Source organism: Narcine bancroftii, chromosome 8, assembly GCF_036971445.1.
Source record: "Narcine bancroftii isolate sNarBan1 chromosome 8, sNarBan1.hap1, whole genome shotgun sequence".
Taxonomy (NCBI): domain Eukaryota; kingdom Metazoa; phylum Chordata; class Chondrichthyes; order Torpediniformes; family Narcinidae; genus Narcine; species Narcine bancroftii.
In genome coordinates this window covers 29,227,868-29,242,867 of record NC_091476.1, presented here as the reverse complement: position 1 = coordinate 29,242,867, position 15,000 = coordinate 29,227,868, and the positions used below count along the sequence as shown (strand labels likewise).

General features: G+C 39.4%; 1 protein-coding gene across 2 annotated transcripts in view; it reads left to right on the top strand.

Moving 5' to 3' along the window:
• Positions 1–15,000, top strand: part of LOC138740566 (transmembrane protein 33-like) — a 121,780-nt gene that overhangs the window by 34,148 nt on the left and 72,632 nt on the right. For both annotated transcript variants that reach the window (XM_069893415.1, XM_069893416.1), the window contains exon 6: positions 3,304–3,437. In XM_069893415.1, the coding sequence (XP_069749516.1) occupies positions 3,304–3,437 (134 nt within the window). The remainder of the gene's footprint in view (positions 1–3,303; positions 3,438–15,000) is intronic.

Genomic DNA, 15,000 nt, shown 5'->3' with positions numbered 1-15,000 from the left:
GCCAATCCTATAATTATGTTTTAAAATTCATTCTATTTTTTTTCTCTTTCACCATTTAGAATTAAGAACCAAATGAATTAATCACTTTGATTTTAATAGCTACGTGCAAACAGCCACATGCCAATTAAAATCCTGGAGGAACTCAGCAGTCAGGCAGCATCCATGAAAAGAAATAGTTGTCTCTGTTTGCCTTGCTGAATTCCTCCAACAGTTTTTGTATACTTCCAGTTTTACATCATTCTCTGATGTCTTATTTCCTTATGTGCCAGTTAAGCAGGGAGCACAATTAGACATGAGTTCAAAGCATGCCATTGTTTCACATTTCACAGTATAATTTTCAGACATCTTCTGCTTTATAGTATAAAATTGGTTGGAAAAACACCAACGCTTGATTTTTTTCCATTATAAGAATTGTGTTAAGCATGTCTTGTTCAGGGTGACCATACAAAATTTTTTTTTTGGCAAGATTTTTTAAAATTTCAAATTAATCAAACATTGAGCAACTATCAGTGATCTGGCCCACTGTTCCTCCAGAACTTTTTATGCTCCATATTTTGACATCTGAAATCTCCATTGTACCCAAGTATTTAACTTTGGCTTCCCAACAAAAGCTTAACTTAGAGCAGGATAGGCAACATATTTTTCATTGTAGTAAAAATGAGCTGATACTCTTACAATTGTGAAGTTTGGTTAAAAAAAAAAGGGCAGCATATTCTAGTTAAAGCCTGTAATGATTGCTCACCCTGCTCCCGTTCATGCTACTGACCCAAGACTGCATTGCCAGATCCAGCTTCAGCTGTGTGATCAAGTTTTCAAATGACACAACAGTAGTTGGCCTCCTCGGCAACATTGATGAGTCACACTACAGAGAAGAGGTGGGAAATCTCATGAAATGGTGTGAGAGTAATAACCTTTGTCTCAAAGTGGACAAGGTGAAGCAGATCATCTGAACTTCAGGAGGACCAGGAATGACCACCCTCCACTAACGCATCAAAACTCTGTAGTAGAGAGAATGGAATAAAGTCCTAACCTGTTTAACCTTTCCATGCAACTCAGTTCCTGAAGTATGTCTACTGTAAGGAAGTCAGAGATTCGCCACTTTGGAGGAATTCACAGAAATGAGGCCCCAGCGAGGAACCACCTTAACCCCTGGTTTGCAAGACTAATCCTCTAACCACTGAACTATCAAATCCAATTCACTACTTCACCATGAATACCTAATTTTCTGGCTATCCAAATAATTGTCTATCCGATCTCTCAGAACACCTTCCAATAATTTACCTACTACTGACATCAGGTTCATTGGTCTATAATTTCCACGGTTACTTTTGGAGCCTTTTTTAAAATAACAGAACAATGTGAGCTACCCTTCAATCCTCTGGCACCACATCCATGTCTAAGGACATTTTAAATATTTCTGCCAGAGCCCCTGCAATTTCTTCATTTGCCTCCCTCAAGGTCAGAGGGAATATCTTGTCAGGCCTTGGGGATTTATCCACTCTTATTGCTTTAAGATAGCAAGCTCTTCCTCCTCTTTAATCTATAGGTTCCATGACCTTACTGCTGGTTTTCCTTACTTCCCGTGACTCTGGCTGTTTCTTGAGTGAATACTGATGGGAGAGGGGGAAACATTTAAGATCTCCCCTTATCATAGCTCTACACAAAGCCGACTACTCTGATCTTCAAGGGAAGTAATTTTTCCCCTTTATTATCCTTTTGCTCTTAAGATATTTGTAGAAACCCTGAGGATTTCCCTTCACATCTGACAAAGCCACCTCGTGTCTTTTTTTTTGCCTTTCTGTTTATTTCTTGAGGTTTTTCTTGCATTTTTATACTCCTCAGGTACCTCATTGCTCCATGTTGCCTGTACTTGCTATACACTTCTCTCTACTTCTGAAACAGATCCCTCAAACCAAGGTTCCTTTTGCCTACTAACCTTGCCATTATTCCTGACAGGAGCATACAAACTCTATACTCTCAAAATTTAAATGTCCTCCACTTAACTCACACATCCTTGCCTGAAAACAACTTATCCAAATTTGTGCATTTTAAGTCCTTCCTCATTTCTTAAAAATTAGCCTTTCTCCAATGTAGAATCTCAACCTGAGGCCCAGACCTATCCTTCTCCATAATTGACTTGAAACTAATGGCATTATGATCACTGGACCCATAATGTTCCCCTACAAATACTTCAGTCACCAGTTCTGTCTCTTTCCCTAAAAGAAGATACAGCATTTAATTCTCTCTAGTTGTAGCTCTATATATTGATTTCGAAAACTTTCCTGAAAGTATTTGACGAATTCTCAGCCATCCAGTCGTTTAACAGTATGGGAGTCCGAGTCAATATGTGGAAAATTAAAATTCTCTACCGTCACAACTTTTGTTTCCTGCAGCTGTCTGCTATCTCTACAGATTTGCTACTCAAATTCTCATTGACTATTAGGCAATCTATAATAGAACTCCATGAGTGTGGTCGTACCTTTCCTGTTCCTCAACTCCATCCATATAATCTCAGTAGATGAGTCCTCTGGTCTGTCCTGCCTGAGCACAGCTGAATTATTTTCCCTGACGAGCAATGTCACTCCTCCACCCTTTCATTCCCCCTCACCCCCCCCCCACCATTCTATCGCATTATCACATCTAAAGCAACAGAAGTAGAAAACATTGAGCTTCCAGTCCTGCCCCTCCTGCAACCAATGGCCGCAATATCATAATTCCACATGCCAATCCACACTTTAAGCTCGTCTGCCTTTCCTACAATACTTGCATTGAAATAGATGCATGAGAAAATTTCCACACGTTCAACTCATTGTCTTCTAACATTGCATGTAATTTTCACATCTTTTTCCCTCCTCCTCTCTTCCATCTGCTCTGGCCCTTTGGTCCCCAACCCCCTACATATCTAGTTTAAACCCATCGGAGCAGCACTAGCAAACCTTCCTAAAAGGATATTAGTCCCTCTCCAGTTCAGATCCAAACAATCCGATCGGAACAGGTCTCACCTTCCCTTAAAAAATAACTCAAATGATCCAGAAACCTGAAGCCCTCCCTCCTGCACCATGTCTTTGGCTATATGTTAAGCTTTAGAAGTTTCAGGTATCTTCTGTTACAAAGGATTTGCATAATTTCTAATATTAAATGTTTTTTGCAATGTGAAGAGGACACATGGCAATGTTGAACGTCTCTAACATGCAGCCAAATATTATATTACTTGTATATTATACAAGTAGGTTGATTTTTTTTTAATGGATTAATAATTAAGCCTATATTCAGCAAGTAATTGTTATTTTGTTTCTTTTGCAGATTATAGGTCCTAATTCCATGCCATGGATGCGATCATTTTTGGACAAAATGACATTGCACCAGCAGGTTCTGTTCAAGTTCATCGCATGCAATGAAATTATCTTGATGCCCGCAGGTGTCTTTATGTTGCTTGGGTAAATATTATGTAAACTTAATGCTTTTGTTCTACAAATCTATTTATTCTTGAAAAATTTAATTAGAAAATTTTAACTACATTGGCAGCAAAATCTGAAATTTGGTATAATATGAACTTGTATCCACCAATGTAGGATGTAATGTGGAAAATAGGCATTTTATGGTTTTAGTCTCTCCAATGTCAACAATAAGATGGTTTGTGTAAAATTCACTTTGGCACAGTTGAACAATGTTTTAAAAGCATAATAGTCCAGTTCACTTCAAATTTAAAATCAATCTCTTTTGAATTAACTCTTGTTCTTGTGCAGGAATGTTATTTGTACAGGGCTCACCTCACTAATGTAAGGTAAAACATCATGAGATGGGAATGTGTAAGGAGTTACCCCGTACAGGGCTGTAACAAGAAGGGGAGGTGTCCTTGTACTCCTGTTAGGTAAAACATCATGAGATGGGAATGTGCAGGGCTGTAACAAGATGTGAATGCATCCTTGTACTTACAAGATAAGAGAGACATTGATGGATTGAGAGGCAGGAAGCTAGCAGGGAAAGGATAGCAACAGTTTTAGTCATTGGACAAGTAATGATATGATGATGTTCTAAGCACATATCCAAGGGTATAAAAAATCACCATTTTGCTGATAACGGCAGAATGCATTCTCCGACTAACATGGTTAGTCGCAAGTGTTACAATCCGGTAATAAAGAACAAAGAACCCTGATTTCGACTCAGCCTGGTGTTTGTCTCACTCATTCATGAACAAAGCAGACCTAACACTAACAAAAGGCAAAGGAGGAAAAACCCAACACCCAACCCCAACCAACCAATTTTCCCCTGCAACCGTGTCTGCCTGTCCCGCATAGGACTTGTCAGCCTGCAGCTGACGCCCCCTCCATAAATCTTCGTCCGCGAAGCCAAGCCAAAGAATCTTTTATCTGAAATTCTTGGGACTAGACACTTTTGGGATTTTGGAATTTTTAAGACAACGGAATAATATTAAAATGGTGGTACTTCTGAGTTATTGTGGGGAGGGTCGCAATGGCATTGGATGGAGGGATGGTAAATTAAGTGAGATGAAGATGGACTGCTCTCTCTCTCAACTTGGGCGGGTGAGCAGCGCTGCCGTTCTCTCGCCGCTCACCCACCCAAGTTGTGCTGCCGCACTCCCCCAGCCGCGCTCTCTGTCAAATACAGTGAGGTTGCTGAAATTCTACTGGAGGACAATCTCTGTATTTTTAAGTAAAACTTCAAACTTAAACTGGCTCAAATTAAGCTAAACACCTGAAAATATATTGTACATGCAATAAAAAAAATTCTGATTTCGGAGTTTTTCAGTTTTCAGAATTACGGCTGCATCTACTTGGATAAAGTACTAAAAATTTCTCCCCAATTACATGAGCTTTCTCCACATTCTTCCAGGAAGGATTGAGTATTATACTTGAAAAATAATTTGACATCTGTCAAATTGCATGATGTATTTTATGAAGGTAACAGTTGGTTTTAATAATTTACCAAAATGAATATCAATTGGATATCTATTTATTGATATTTATTGGATATTTTTTGAATTTTATCTCTCCCTCCAGAATGTGTTGAGACTGCATAGTGGTATTATTTGAATAAAATGCCGGTACTTTTATGATCTTGCATCTTGATAGTTTGAATTAGCAGATTTTGTAGAGCTAATTTTCTCAAAGTCTTAAATATATTTAATATTGTGATTTATTGCAATTTTTTTGCATTTGATAGCCTTAGTCCTGTATAGTTAACTGTTCCTTCAAAAACAATGTGGAAGCAGAAGTAGGAGTGAAATTAAAAATTAAAGTTAGTCTCATTGCATACTTTGTCTTATGTTTGTGAATATTACTGAAATTTTGTAATACCTGTAATTTTAACATTTGAGAAAATAATATTCCTATCGGTACCCTTGGCTTTGGTACCCTTGCATTCGCCTTTTGGAAGTTTAGGTGTACACTATTGAGTTTATTGTTGAGGAGTCTGATGGTCGAGGTTTAGTAGCAGCTGTCCCTGAACTCAGTGGTGCAAGTTTTATGGCACCTGTACCTCTTTCCTGATGGTAGCAGCGAGAACACCTTTTATTGGGTAGTGTGGATCCTTGATGATTGCTGCTGCTCTCTGATGGCAGCATTCCCTATTGGTGTTCTCTAGGGCAGAAAGAGATTTCCCTGTGATGTCCTGGGCTATGGCAGCTACCTTTCGCATGGCTTTACGCTCGGGGCTATTAGTGTCCCCATATCAGATCATGATGCAACCAGTCAGCACACTTTTCATCACATATCTGTAGAATTTGCTAGGGCTTTCAATGTTATAGCAAACCTCTGCAAACTGCTGAGGAAGTAGAGGAGCTGACATGCTTTGCTCATGATCCCTTTAGTGTTCTGGGTGCAGGGGAGATACTCTGAGAGAGTGACTGCCAAGAACTTAAATTTGCTCACCCTCTCCACCTCTGATCCCCCAATGATCACTGGATAATACATCTCTGGTTTTCCCATCCTGAAGTCAACAATCAGCTCCTTGGTTTTGGTGACATTGTGAGGTTGTTTTGGTGGTGCACCATTCAGCCAAGTTTTCAATCTCTCTCCTGTATGCTAACTCATTGCCCCTTTTTATAAACTCACTGCCGTGGTATCAATAGTGAACTTGTAAATGATGATGTCGTATCGAGCCCCACAGTCATAGATGTAAAGCCAATAGAGCAGGGGCTAAGAATGCAGCCCTGTGATACTCCAGTACTGATGGAGATTTTGAAGGAGATGATCTTACCTTTCCTCACTGATTGTGGTCTGGAGGTGAGGAAATCCAGGATCCAATTACATAGTTGAGTCCCAGGTCTTGGAGTTTGCTCATCAGTTTTGACAGGATGATGGTATTAAATGCCGAACTTTAGTTGATAAAGAGCAACCTGATCTATGTGTCTTTGATGTCTAGGTGTTCCAAGGCTTTGTGTAGAGCCAGTGAGATACCATCTGCTGTAATCCTGTTGCTATGATAGGCACGTTGGAACAGTCAGACAGTATCTGAGAGGAAAGAAACAGTTAATATTTCAAGCTGATGGCCCTTCATCAAAGTTATGATGAATGGCCATTGACCCAAAACATCAGTTTTGATTTTCCACAGATGCTGCATGAAATTGGATTGCCTCATGGTAAATTGTATCCCTCACCTTTTTCCATTTATCCAACTTGTCTTAATCACATTGGCATCTCCTCACAGCACCACATACACACAAGCGTGTGAATCATCTGTGCATGTGTCAAGAAATGCAGATTGCAAAAAAAAACTGCAAACTAAATTAATTAATTTACTTTTTTCACTCAAATTCCATGACAGTGAATCCAGTAACACCAATCATTCAAAGATCAAGGAGGATGTGAATACCAAAAAATAATCATACTTTCCCTGTGTATTTGTGTCCACTTATGCATTTTTAAAATGTTGAATCTGTTTCACATGGGTTTTGCTGAGAATGTTTGAAAATATCAGAGTTTTTTGAGACACTTTTGGCTAATTCATATTCCAATTATGACTGAACATCGTACATTGCCCTTCTCACAATTATTTTTAACTTCATAATTCTGAGGAGATAAATTTATTCCTCTGCATTTGAGAATTATCACTTTTTAAATTTGTACTGTATTTCCAAAGCTCCTTTTGAAATTTGAATTTTGTTTTGGTTCTTATTCTACACTTTCCTCTGAAGGAAAATGTTTCCTTGGTTGTGAGTGTTCCTGGTGTTTCAGGCAACCTGTCTGTTGTGTGTGGTAGAGAGCATGAGCCATTTAATTTGTTAGATTTCAGTGAAATTGGTGATGACACGTAACATCTTCCAACCATGTTCCGCCACATATTTCAGTTGAACAGGTAATCAATTTAAAATGGTTATAACCAATTTTAAAATGGCAAGCAGAATGTTATATGGGTTTATAAAGCAATCTCCATCTATTATTTAGGTTGTTGTCTGTAAGAGAGTCAGCATGTGGTTGCAAAATAGACTTTTTTTTCTGGAAACTGTTTTTGAAAGGGTTCATTTGGCAAATCAGCATATCTGCCAAAACTATTTAATATGCTTTATACTTTGTAATTTTCCAGAGCTGCAGTAAAGCAGTCATTGAACCTCAGAGAGGAAGAGTTAAACTGGGGAAAGAATTAGCAGGAGCAAGCTAATTTATCACCATTCAATGCCTCGTCAGTTTGATGCAATTAAAAATTGCCTTAGCAATATTAAGTGCTTAAGAGCTGCAATGCAACATGACAAATTTGTTAATAAGTTTAAAATGAATGGAATAATTTGTCATACTGCACATACAATTTTTACACCACAGGGCTTCCATTTGATCCAATTTCCTCAACATCTTATAGATTTTATAGTGGAGGAAAAAGTTTGTATATGTAGTTTCTCAGTAATTGTTTAAACGGTCTAATCTGCTTTTAATCTCATGGCTAGTGCTGACAGTTATGTTCTATAGATGATTATTAATAAATGTTTGGTAATTTCTTCTATGTTCCCTTTTAAAAACAGTTTTTAAAAAAAAAACTGACTGTAAATCAATGGAGAACTCATGGAAATATTTCAAGAAAGCTGTTGTTGTTTCCAAAAGCAATTGTGGGTAAATATTTTAACCAGGTACTTAAATTGAGTTGTGCATATGTGCACATTTGGAATCTATGAGAACTTTCTGTACGAAGATCAAATTGCTGGGGTGACCATTTTTAATTTTTCAGAAAAAGTGCACAGCAAAGTTAGTGAGTCATTGTAACTTTCTCCTCCTAGCTTCTCTGTAAATTGATTGAACTTTCTTCATCCATCACTGGAACCATGTCTTACCACTATGTACTGTTCAGATTGTATTGAGGTAGATACAATATGCTATCTAAAATTGTATAGTTTTATAGCACATGGAGAACATCAGCTGCACAGTATTTCATGGCTGGTGAATTCTCTGGATGAGTTGTTCTTTGAGACGATTCCCTTTGCTTTATCACGTCTCACACCCCATGTACAAGAGTGAAAGTTTGGTGCTGCACAAGAATGTCAAGCAACAGAATGAAAGGATTCTGCTTTACATGGTAACTGTATACGAATGGCACGGTTAGCATAGCGATCAGCGCAAAGCCAGTGGATGGGGTTTGAATCTGGTGCTGTCTAAGAAGTTTGTATGTTCTCCCAGTGTTTACGTGGGTTGTCTCCAGGTGCTCCAGTTTCATCCCACTGTTCAAAACGTATGGGGCTTGTAGGTCAATTATGTGTAATTGGGCAGAACAGGCTTGTGTGCTATTGAATGATCTGTGCCTTCCAATACTGAGCTATTGCAGTGTGTGCGCAGGGAGATCCAGGAACTTGGATCATGGAGAAAGCAAGCCCTATTGCTTTGCAATCTGGGTGCAGGCATGGTCAAGGCTTGGTATCAAGAAAGTTTGAGAGATTGGTGGGTGAGAATGCATGTGTGGGGAGGGGGTTGATGAGGATAGATGATTTAATGTTATCAGGAAATATGAAGTTGGACATTTGTATTGATAGTTTGGGTCGCTGTCAAGAATTACATTTTTTTTGAGACATTGGCAACATAATTTTTAAGTGATCAAAGCATCAAATTTATTTTGTGAAGGTTGCTTTGGATGTATAGCGGTTTCATTGAAGTCCAGTTAACCATTTCACGATGCAGAGTTGCATTCCCCTAGAGAAGATCACTTAATATAAGGAATAATATGACCTCTTTGTTAAAATATGGAAACCTTATTTGAATTATATTGGCACCCAGTTTGATTAATTCCCCCTACTTGCAAAGAAGACGACGCAGACATTGTATGTGTGTGTGTTTTAAATGAAGAAAGGTAATTAATTGGAAATAGCGGTCACTGCAAAATCAGTTGACGCTTGCGAGTGGATTCGCAAATCCAAATGGAGAGGGGAGATGTGGTTGTCCGACAAGGGATAAAGGACAACTCAGGAGGTGAAGGGGAGATTGGGGATAAATAAGATAGAAATAGGAGAATAAGGAAAATGTTGGATGTTGTAGGAATGTTGTCTTATAAAGAGTTGAAAATAAGAAAACAGAAATGGAAAAGGAGGAAAGGTAATGATGGAAAAACGGAAAGAGAAGATAAACAAAATATAAAAGGGCTACGCTGAACTATATGTCTTTAAATATTAATGGAATACATAACCAAATTAAAAGGAAGAAACTACCAAATTTAAATGAATAAATGTATTCCATTAGAAAAAATAACATATTGGTTAAGAAATAATATTGAAATATTCGAACAAGTATAGGAGCCTTACATTAAATACAATAGCGAAAACCTACCGGGGACAAACATTACCTAAGTTGATGGAAGGAGAAGGAAAGAAAAGAATGGACTCAGTAGAATTTCTGGTGTAATTTTGTTGAATGACAACATTGTCTGACTGGCTTAATGCAACCTAGATTGTATACCTAAAATGGATGAGAGGGGGGGGGGGTGGGGGGGGTGGTTTGGGAGGAAAGTGGGGGGGAGAAAAAGTCACTGTATATGTGTGAAAAAGAAATAGTGTATATCATGGCTAATGTGATTTATGGTGTGAAAAATAAAAAAATTTTTAAAAAAAAGAAAGGTAATTAATTGATTCTGTAATTAAAGCTTATTGATTGCTTCATCAATTGTAGAGGGAGGGAGGGAAGTAATGGGGTGGGATTAGCACATTGTGTGTGTGTGTGTGTGTGTGTGTGTGTAAAAATTATATATGGAAGTTGATTTGGTTATGGTTTGTTAAGTCAGTAAAAATCAAAATCAATTTTTTTAAAAAGTGACATTCTGTCCATGTAAGGAAATTGGAATCCGTGTGTTTGGAATGTGCTGAGAATAGCAGAAAATTCACTTGCGTCTAGGGGCTGCGCTAGCTTGTCAGGTGATGTGAGTGGTAGTGGGAGGTCAGAAAGACTCAGAGAAGGTTAACTAAGGCAGGGGTCTGAAGGGAAACAGATAGTAATGAAATGAAAAGTGACCTACGTGCATCAGACTTCCAGAACCAACTCATTTGGGTCCCCTTTAAAAATTACTTACTTGCTCCCCTTCAGGACCTTTTATGTCATATGGTGGCAGGTCAAGCAATATTATGAAGGTTATTCTGAGGGTGTCCAACAACAAGCAGGCTTCAGAACGATATGGATAAATTTCCTTGATAACATTCAAAAAGATTCATTCCAGAATAAAAAAGGATGTTTTATTTGGTAGTTTTTTTTTAAAAGTGCCATTGAATGTCAAGACGACAGCAATGGAAAGGTGAGGAATAAATTAGAAAGGCAACTTTTAAAATGTATCTTTTATTATAGAAGTTCTTTGCTGTGCAGCTGTTGTGCAAACTGAAGAATTAACAGTTTAATGATGGAATATGATCTTGTAGAACTAAAATATGTGGACATTTTATCATGTGATATTTGTTATTTATTGTACTGAAACGATTTAAAATGTCACACTTACTGTAACCATCTGAACTAAATTTAAAAACTATGCAGAATCTAATGCAGACTAGACATGACCATGGTTATACTGTGATAACAAAGAACTTACAGCAGCCTCAGAAGTGCTCGAACCGTGCCAGTTTGATATTCACTGCAACCATCTTCAGAGACCAAATCCAATTCTGTTCATTAATCCCATATCTGCAGTTTGGCTACTGTTTAGATTTACTCTGTTCCTTGCCACTCTGTTTTTCTCTCTGAATGTCCTGTCAGCCCTTTTGTGAGGGGAATGACATTGGGTCTTAAACAATGCAGTAAAATAATTCACTCTTTTTATTTGACTGGTATATTTTCAAAAGTCTATCAGTCCTTTTTACTGTGTGGGTCATTATTGACCAAGTTACCAAACAGATCACAGATTGGGTAGAAAAATTTTAAAAAGTAGCTTTTTGACAACTGAGAAGTTTCAGGTACAGAAAGTAATTAGGAAGGTAAGTGGTCTGTTGGCTGTTTGTGCAACTGGTTTTCAGTGCTAAAGGGTCATCTTGTGGCAATTATCTAAGGAGCTGGTCTGCCTTGCCAAGGAGGATGTACTTACAGTTGAGTGAATGCAGTGATGCTTTACCAGTTTGATTCCTGGGATGGTGGGTTTGTTGTAGGAGGAGGAATTCAGCAAATTGAGCCCATTCTTTCTTGAATTTAGAAGAATGAAAGATGATCTCAAAGGAATATACAAGACTTGACAGGATGCATGCAAGGATAATGTGTCCAGTCTTGAAACACTACATCCAAATACATAGTTGGCCATCTGGTTGAGATGCAACTTCATGTAGTGGAGAGTGAACCTTTGGAATTTTTCACCCAAAAGGGATTCCTCGGGCTTAATCATTGAATTTATTCAACAAAGAGATCATTCGATTGCTGTCAAGAGAATCACGAGATGTGTGGTTTGTCACTTCCCTGCACTGAGGTAAAAGGTGGGCTATGATCTTATTGAATGGTGGACCAATTACAAGTTGGAGGAACGAAGGGGCAAACATCCTGCTATTGCTTGTGCCCCTGTATGTCATTTTTAACAGTTTTGCACTAACTTTCAGGTCTTCCCCAACCAGAAGTCCTGGATGAACAATGCAATCCAGAACCAGCTAAGAGACAGATCACATGCATTTAAGTCCGGAGATCCAGATCAATATAGAAGGAGCAGGTATGGCTTACAAAAAGCTATCTCTCTGGTGACGTGGAGATTCCAGACGAAAATGGAAACCACAAAGGACACCCAACAGCTGTGGCAGGGCCTAAATGCCATAACCTGCTACAAAACCAAATCCAGTGCAGTAGCAGCAGGAAAGCTTCACTCCCACAGGAACTAAATGCCTTCTATATACGATTTGACCGTATTAACAGCGAAGAACCACCCCTCTGCAGCCTCGCGTCTCCTGATGATCCCATCCTGTCTGTATCTGAGGATGGAATGCTATCTTCAGGAGGGTGAATCTGATGAAAGCATCTGGAGTACCTGGCAGAGTACTAAAAATCTGTGCAGACCAACTTGCCAATATATTCAGATTTCTTCAACTGCTCACTCCAGCAGGATGTGGTACCCACTTGTTTCAAACAGGTGTCAATCATACTGGCACCCAAGAAGAGTATAGTAACTTAATGACTATGGACCAGAAGCACTTACTGTTACTGTTTTGAAAGGCTGATGTTGAAGCATGTCAGCTCCTGTCTGAGCGACGACATGGATAAATTCCAGTTTGCATACTATAGCAACAGATCTACAGCCGATGTCATCTCGTTAGCTCTACACAAAGCCCTGTAATATCTGAACAGCAAAGCTGCATTCATCAGGATGCTCTTTATCGACAACAGTTTGGCATTTAACACTATCGTCCCCTCAAAACTAATCTGCAAACTCCAAGACCTTGGACTCAACATCCACTGTGTAATTTGATCTTGGATTTACTCACCTCCAGATGCCAATCAGTGAGGATTGGTAAGAACATCTCCTCCACAATCTCCATCAGTACTAGAGCAGCACAGGGAGGTGTTGTTAGCCCCTTGCTCTACTCACTTTACACCTACGACTGTGACTCTATACAACAATAACACCATCTACAAATTTGCCTATGATACCACAGTAATTGGTTGTACAAAGAATAGTGGTAAGTTAGCATACAGGAGGGAGAGTGAAAATTTGGCTGAATTTGGATTCAATGTCATCAAAACCAAGGACCTAACCATATAACCACTTACAGCACAGAACAGGCCAGTTCGGCCCTACTAGTCCATGCCGTAACAAATTCCCACTCTCCTAGTCCCACTGACCAGCACCCGGTCCATACCCCTCCAGTCTCTCCTCTCCATGTAACTATCCAGTCTATCCTTAAATGTAACGAATGATCCCGCCTCAACCACGTCTGCCGGAAGCTCATTCCACATCCCCACCACCCTTCGCATAAAGAAATTTCCCCTCATGTTCCCTTTATAATTTTCCCCCTTCAATCTTAAACCATGCCCTCTAGTTTGAATCTCCCCCACTCTTAATTGAAAAAGCCTATCCACATTTACTCTGTCTGTCCCTTTTAAAATCTTAAGCACCTCTATCAAGTCCCCCCTCAATCTTCTACGCTCCAGAGAAAAAAGCCCTAGTCTGCACAACCTTTCCCTGTAACTCAAACCTTGAAATCCTGTCAACATTCTCGTGAACCTTCTCTGTACTCTCTCTATTTTGTTTATATCTTTCCTATAATTTGGTGACCAAAACTGTACACAGTAAATTTGGCCTCACCAATGACCTGTACAATTTCATCATAACCTCCCTACTCTTGAATTCAATAGTCTGATTTATGAAGGCCAACATTCCAAATGCCTTCTTCACCACACCATCTAACTGAGTATCAGCCTTGAGGGTACTATTTATCGTCACTCCTAAATCCCTTTGTTGCTCTGCACATCTCAATAGCCTACCATTTAATGCATATGACCTATTTAGATTTGCCTTTCCAAAATGTAGCGCCTCACACTTATCTGTATTAAATTCCATCAGCCATTTCTCAGCCCACACCTCCAGCCTTCCTAAATCACCTGATTGTTGACTTCAAGAAGGGAAAAATCAGAGGTACACCATCCAGCGATCATTGGGGAAATTAGATGTGGAGTGCGTGAGCAAATTTAAGTACTGGTAGTCACTATCTCGGAGGAACCTGGACCCTAACACACCAATGGCATCATGAAGAAAGCACGTCAGTGCCTCTTCTTCCTCAGGAGTTTGGAGAGGTTTGGTATGACACCACAAACCCTGGCAAATTTCCACAGATATGTGGTGGAAAGTGTGCTGACCGGCTGCATCACGGTCTGGTACAGGGACACCAATACCTCCCCTCCCTCAGTATAAACCCCTCCAAAAGCTAGTGAACGCAGCCCAGGACACCACAGGCAAAGCCCTCCCACTATCGAGACCATCTACAAGGAACACTGCTATCAGAGAGCAGCAACAATCAAGGATCCACACCATCCAGCACATGCTCTGTTCTCAGTGTTGCCATCATGAAAGAGAGAGAGATCTCAAGACCTGCACCAGCAGGTTCAGGAACAGCTGCTACCCCCCTCCTTCGTCAGATTCCTCAACAATAAACTCAGTCAAGTGCTCAATTAAGGACTCTTACTTTTGCACTTTGTTTTTGATTCTCTGTGTTGCTCAATTAATAATCATTTTGTTTTCATTCATCATTTACATTCTTTGTTTACATGTGTGCGTTTTGTCCAGTTTTTTTTTTGCACTACCAATGAGTGGTAGCTTTGCCTCACCAGCAGAAAAAGGAATCTCCGGGTGTATGTGATGTCATGCATGCACTCTGACAAGAAATCTGTGCTAAGGCATGTATTACTGGGATCACTTTGGAGTGAAAGGCCCAGAGCTGGATCCAGAGGCCTTTTTGAGGTGGTATGTAAATTTTCCTACAAGACTAGGGAAGGTGACCTAACCTATGCATGCAACGGGGGAGTATTTGAGAGACCATGACTTCAATTTTAAGTTGGGTGTGGAAAGGGATGAGGCTTGTCTGGAAATTTGGGTCCTCAGTTGGGGTAATTCTAATTTCAA